The sequence below is a fragment of the Nannospalax galili genome, unplaced genomic scaffold (assembly GCF_000622305.1).
Source record: "Nannospalax galili isolate Female #2095 unplaced genomic scaffold, S.galili_v1.0 scaffold132, whole genome shotgun sequence".
Lineage (NCBI taxonomy): Eukaryota > Metazoa > Chordata > Mammalia > Rodentia > Spalacidae > Nannospalax > Nannospalax galili.
In genome coordinates this window covers 162,584-169,437 of record NW_008332644.1, presented here as the reverse complement: position 1 = coordinate 169,437, position 6,854 = coordinate 162,584, and the positions used below count along the sequence as shown (strand labels likewise).

Genomic DNA, 6,854 nt, shown 5'->3' with positions numbered 1-6,854 from the left:
GTCACCTGTCCTCTTGATCAAGGAGGCCGAGGAGATCCCACCAGATGGACTTGAACCAGTGTACAGTCCATAAAGAGGAGGGTCAACACGGAGTATCATTTCCTCTATGCTTCCAGGTGAAGCCAGCCATGGTCAAGCAGGACCTTTGACTTATCTTCACATAGGTGGAACTGGTAAAAGAAAGGATCCGGGGCTCCTCTCAAGCCCATGTGACCCCTGAGTAAAAATAAACGACCTTAAGAGTAAAAATAAATCGGTTTATCTGGACCAACACCCAAAACACCCAAAAGGAAAGTATAACCAAAGATTAAAGGGGCCAATATAATTTCATAACAGACCATATGTATAGCTAAAGGCTACATAGCAAACAACAATGCCAGACAGGCGATACCTCCTTTTGTGTTGTTGGCCTTTTGTGTTGTTCCCAGTAGAGAACTGGGAAATTGAACAGCAGACCCCAATCTTATCCAAAGGAATATTGACAACTGATTGCTGCTAGATGAAGAACAGTTGACCCTCCTAAAACAAAGACCTCTAGATAGGCTGAATAGATTTACCAGAAGGACACGCAGTGTGGAATGGCTGGGGGTGCCAACAACACAGCATACAGTAGCAGGGATATCAAAGTATAAGGGCTCTAGTCGGGGGAGGGAGGGTATGGGAAGGTGCTACCTGGGAAGTGGGTCTATAAAACAAACAAAAAAATTCTTCAAAGCATAAAAATTTGCTCCTTAATAACTAGTAGATGTGAAACACATTGCCAGTGAAACCTACCTTATGACTTTATATCCATGCTCAGATGCTAAGGAGCTTAGAAAGTAACTGACTGTGGCTGGTAATAATCAGATATATAGAGATTAGAAACGCATATGCATCTTAGTGTCAGTTGTATTAAAAATGAATTTTTCTGTATGAAACTGTATTTTAATAATGAAATGGAGATCTTTTTCGAAGTTTAAAACCTCATTTAATTTTATGTCTTGTAGGGTTTATACGGAGTATAATATTGTATAACTGTATTAATTCAGCTATAACCTAATAACAGCCAATTTTGAAAGAGAAGCATCTTAGCTCTGGAAATTGTAATTGAATATGTCAATGCTATTGTAATGAAATGCCTCTTCTAATCATTTGGTTATGAAATAATTAAAAAAATAACAATAATTAGTAGATGTGAAAAGCATTACCATCAAAATCTACCTGATGACTTTATATCCATGCTCAGATGCCAAGGAGCTCAGAAATTAACCGACTGTCACTAGTAATAATCAGATATGTAGAGATTAGGAATGGATGTGCAAACATCTTAATGTCAATTGCATTGAAAATGAATTTTTCTGTATGAAACTGTGTATTTTAATAATGAAATGGATTTCTTTTTTAAAGGTTAAATCCTCATTCAATTCTGTCTTATAGGGTTTATACTGAGTAAAATATTGTATAACAATTCAACTGTAAACCTAAAAATTTACAGCCAATTTTGAAAAAGATGCATCTTAGGTAGAAAATTGTTATTGAATATGTTAAGGCTGTTGTAATGCAATGTTTCTTCTAAGTACGTTATTATTAAATAAATAATAAACTGAAAGAAAAAAAAGAAACATCCTATACATCCTAATGTTTCTCACTAATACCCTAAAACTTACCTTTGCTTCCAGAACCCTCTTCCGGGCTTTGAGCTCAGCTACTGCTCTGTCCACGTCCACTTGTGGAGCTTTATCTTCTTTCAATTTTCTCACAAGGTCTCCCTGCCAACAAACAAGATATATTTAGGATTGGTTTCAGAAATCAAGAAACATTAAGAGTACACTTTTAGGCATGCATTTCAAAAGTATTTTCATAAAAATGATGCACTTTGCATGCTTATTCTGTAAGACATCCCCATGAGGCTCTTCCTCTGCATCCATGACCCAAGACAGCTAACAAAAAACTGGGCACATTGTGAGTGAGGGACAGTCTTAACTCACAGAACAGGCCAAATAACAGGTCAGATACAACTAAAGAGCAAATACTCAGAAATTGCCTAGAATTGTACAGAATGACAGGTTAAAAACCTAACCTGTAAAAAGATATAAACAATCTAACACATATCCAACCAGGATGTACAAGAAAGAAAAATTTTACGAGGCAATACCTGGGAAAACAATGACTATGAATAAATTGTCTAACTGCTCAAAGCATGCACATATTCTCAGGTCCAGAGTACAGGAAATCGAGCACACCAAACAAAACTCCACACCTTGGGGCTGGAGAGATGGCTCAACGGTGAAGAGCACTGGCTGCTCTTTCAGAGGACCCGGGTTCGATTCCCAGCACCCATATGGCCACTAACAACCATCTCTAACTCCAGTTCCAGGGGATCCCACAACCTCTTCTGACCTCTGTGAGCACTGTATGACATGGGCACACTTAGACGCATGCAGGCAACAGACTCATACACACAAAATAAAAATAATAAAATAAAATATTAAAAAAAAAAAACGTTCACACCTAGTTAAGCCACAGTAAAGCAGGACTAGGTAAAGACTTTTTCATCCAATCGACAACTGAAATCTTGAACAACAAACTAAAAGCTCAAGTAGAAAAATCACAACAGTATTCACCTTGATGGACTGTTAAAAGGAAATGAAACACATTAAAAAGTATTTCTAGCCAGGCATGGTAGCACACACCTTTAATCCCAGCTCTCAGGAGGCAGAGGCAGGCGGATTTCTATGAGTTCAAGGCCAGCCTGGTCTACATAGCTAGTTCTAGGCCAGTTAGGGCTACAGGGAGACCCTGCATCAAAAAGACAAAAAACAAAACAACACAAAACACTCTGGTAGCATCTGGCATAGTATGCATGTGGAATGATAGCTACTGTATGTAAGTACCTTAACCTGGCTGTGGCCACAGATCATTCATGCCCAATGGGCTCCAAGTTGGAATACTAAATTGGATTACTTTCCCCACCCGATTCCTGTGTATGGTCCCCATCTGGTAATGGCTACAAGTCCACCATCTAACAAGAAACGTTCAGCCACGCTTCTAATTTAGCTCCAACATTTGGTTAACACCCAGATTTCCAGTCCAGCCTCTTTCCCTCACACAGCTTGTCTCCCATTCAAAGGCATCTAACACTAACATGAGACTGGGCCCCAAGTTACCTTAATTAATGCCATTTCTCATACCTTGTAAGCCTTATTTTACAAACAAATGTAAAAGCCATCTTTGACTTGGTAACTGTTTCCATGGTGTGCTTTCTGTGTTTGTCTTCTTATCCTAGTGTTCCCCTGAACTTAAGGACAGTCCTCCACACCTTTTTGAAGCATCTCCAAATGTTAGAGCCTGGCTGCTCCCCTAGAAGCTGTTCTCCCATGTCCCTCACACACTGGGATAGCTCTCATGTATTCTTGTCTTTCAAATCAATCCTCCCTCCTAAGAACACAGCTCCTCTGATGGGCTTGGGGGCCACCCTTTCTTTCTCTTCCTGACATCCTCACTTTCCAAGTTCCCACTCCTCCTTACTCAATCACAGCACCCCTCCACCAGACCTAATGTTCTTTGGAATATCCATCAGATGGTGGAAAACCTGTAATTCTCTGAACCTGAAGCCCACTGTGCTTAGATACAATCAGAAGTTTTTCCCTGTAGCTTTCACACATAATGTGTTCCCAGGAATGAGTGTAGTAAAATGTGATTTAAAGGAAGATTATGCCTTGTTTTGTTGATAACTTATAGAGGTATTCATTGGTTGAGGAAAAACAAAACATTAACAATGGCAAGGCTGCTGGTTTTTTAGCAATGAAAACAATATACTGTTAATGGTGCACGTTTATAACGACTGCACCCCAGTACATCTATACACTGGTGTAAGCATCTGCTTTTTGGACTACAACTCCCAGTGGAGCCAGACTCAGAATTTACACACTGAAATACATTACTTGATTATTAATGTGTTCAACTACTTTATTCCTTTGTACTGTATTTAAAGAATTATTTATAAATATACATTCTGTTTAATTAAAATTTGGATCTGTTGGGAAACCCTGCTGTTAGGGTTGTAGTCCTCCATGTCCGGATAGCTCTAAGGGGCTCGGCGCCAAATGGAAGCTCGGTGCTACATGGAAGGACTCCCCTTCTCACAGGGGAGCTCCTGCTCTCTGCCTGACTTACCTGGAAAGTGCAACCAAGCACGGATGCCTGACCTTATTTGGAACATGACCTTTGGCATAGTTACCCGGAGTAAAAACTACCCCCAGGCTTTTTCTATATGATAATTAGGCATTGCCAGATAGTCGGATGATAGGAGCCTACTGCCACATGTAAATAAAGCATTGGCTACTGCCTCCACACTATATTTTCCCCAGTTCTCCCACTGAATAAATGGAGCTGTTTCACTGAATCTAGAGCTGTCTCACTGAGTCTGGAGCTGTTTGCATTGTTGAACCTGCCTCCCCGGAAGGGCTTAATTCCGTCAGTGCTCACTGGCCGTCCTGACCCTGTTCGTCGCTTCTGCTCCCTTTGTCCTTGTGGACCAGTGGCCAACGACCCGTGAGGAGAGGGAGAGACCCCACAGCTGGCACCCGAACGTGAGGCTCCTGGAACGCGCAGAGTTTGTGAGTACCCCTCCCATCAGGAGGGTAACGGCAGCTTTGCCTTTAAGCCATCCCACCCCTGAGGATCGGCAGTCTCTCTTTTTCCTACCGCCTCCCATCAGGAGGGTAACGGCAGCTTTGCCTTTAAGCCATCCCACCGTTGAGGATTGGCAGTCTCTCCTCTTTTTCCTCCTTTTATTTTCGGTCTGAGACTTCGTGTGGGACCATTAAAGGCAAAGGAGCAATTGAGGCTTTCTGATCAGGGCTACTCCCTGATGTTAGCCAAAGGCTCTTAGCCCTCTTAATGGACCCAACTGCCCGCACGGGTGTAGACAAGACCCCCCATCTATACATCTTTCTAATGCAAAAACCTGGTAATGCAACAACCAGTTAATTGCTCTTAGAGCGGTCGCCGGATCTCTTAAATTTGCGGGCAGGCTTGCGCTGTGGACTACGTGGAATCACTTGGGGTTTTGATCCCAGGCATGTTCCCTTAGAAATCAGCGTTTCACCCCACTTTCCTTTTCTATCTTGAACAACACCCCTAGAAAAAAAATCCCCCAAATTCTAAGGGATCTTTATATAAGCCTTAAGGTCAACTTCTAAAATAAACTTCCCTGATCTGTTTTGTTATCTTGCCCCTGGGGTGCTCAAGCCCAGGTTAAACCAGTTAGGTGAGAATTTAAATTAATTAGCCCCTACGGAGCTCTTAAAAAATTCGAGGTGGCTTGTGCCATACAAACAAACAACAACAAAAAAAGATTTTAAAAAGCCATTTTTTTTTCCTGTAAACCTTTTTCTGGGGAAGGGGCTCATCAGAGGACTACCCCATCTCTCTCTCTCTCTTTGCTTTATCTTGGTTATTGCCTTCGTGAGGGTCTGGATATGGTTTGCGGGCAACTGAAGCCTCGTGGTTAGGGCAACTCCCTGATATTGGCCGAAGGCCCCCTGCCCTCTTTCTGGACCCCGACAGCCCGACTGGGTGTAGGCAGTAACTTTTACAACTATCATAAAAATCTGGTAACGCAGCAACCAGTTAAAAGTCACAAGGACGGTTGCCAGTCCCTTAAATCTGTGGCTAGGCTTGTGCTTGTCAAAGTGTCTCAATCCCCCATGGCAGGCTGCCTTGGGAATGTTGAACACCACAGACACCACTTCCTTTCTTTTCTATAATGGCTAATTCAGCATCACACCAAAAAACCTTCCAAATTTGCTCCTTTAGAGCCCTACTTAAATCAAGAGGACTTAAGATTTCCCAAAAGGAAAGCTCAAAATTTTGGAATGAAGTATTTTAATTCGCACCCTGGATCCTGTCAGCAGACATTTCTGACCCAGAGGTCTGGACCAATGTTGCCTATCTGGCTCGTAAAAAGGAAATCCAGGAAAGGCACCATTTGCCCCTTTCCTTTCTTCCCATAATAACAGCCATTCGACAATGCTTAGGAAACCCACCCAAGACTGAGGAAAACTCACTAGCATCAGGGGATAATAAAGGGGAGGGTTCAAACAATGAAAAAGACCCTAAAGATTTCCCAACAGCAGATTCGACAGCCCTAAAAAAATAAAGAAAAAAAATCCTGAAGATCGCCCGGTAACAAATTCAACAGCTCCAAAAATAAAAATTGACAAAGTCAGACAAAACCCACCCATCAACAAAAGTAACCTTTACCCCCCTCTTCCCCCCTATGAATCCTCATGGACTGATTTAACCCAGATGTTAAAACCCAGACTTGAAAAACTCCTGAAGACTCCCAGATAAATCCCCCTCCCCCTTCACCACCATGGACGCCACCTATGGCGCCACACCCCACAGCCATTGAATAGCTCTGTAATCTCAGGGATAATGGGAGTTGTTGCCCCCAGAATCTCCAGACACAATGGCCTCAGGACCCAAAAACCCCATCCGCAGAAGCTTTTCCCATTAACCTACAAATAAGGCAACATCCACTGGCTTGGTACTAATCCCCCTCCCCCTTCACCACCATGGACGCCACCTATGGCGCCACACCCCACAGCCATTGAATAGCTCTGTAATCTCAGGGATAATGGGAGTTGTTGCCCCCAGAATCTCCAGACACAATGGCCTCAGGACCCAAAAACCCCATCCGCAGAAGCTTTTCCTGTTAACCTACAAATAACAAGGCAACGCCACTGGATTGGTACCCACTCCCAGCAGCAGACTTAAAAGAGCTGTGCCAAGCTGTTCATGAGGATGGGATCCATGCTCCATGGACAAAATCTATACTACAAACATTTAATACTAACCTGCTAACCCCC

At 42.6% G+C, this 6,854-nt stretch overlaps 1 protein-coding gene across 1 annotated transcript in view; it reads right to left on the bottom strand.

Annotated features, from left to right (window-relative positions):
• Positions 1-6,854, bottom strand: part of Gars (glycyl-tRNA synthetase) — a 61,959-nt gene that overhangs the window by 43,375 nt on the left and 11,730 nt on the right. The window contains exon 2 of the mRNA XM_008827517.3: positions 1,647-1,748. Coding sequence (XP_008825739.1) covers positions 1,647-1,748 — 102 coding nt within the window. The remainder of the gene's footprint in view (positions 1-1,646; positions 1,749-6,854) is intronic.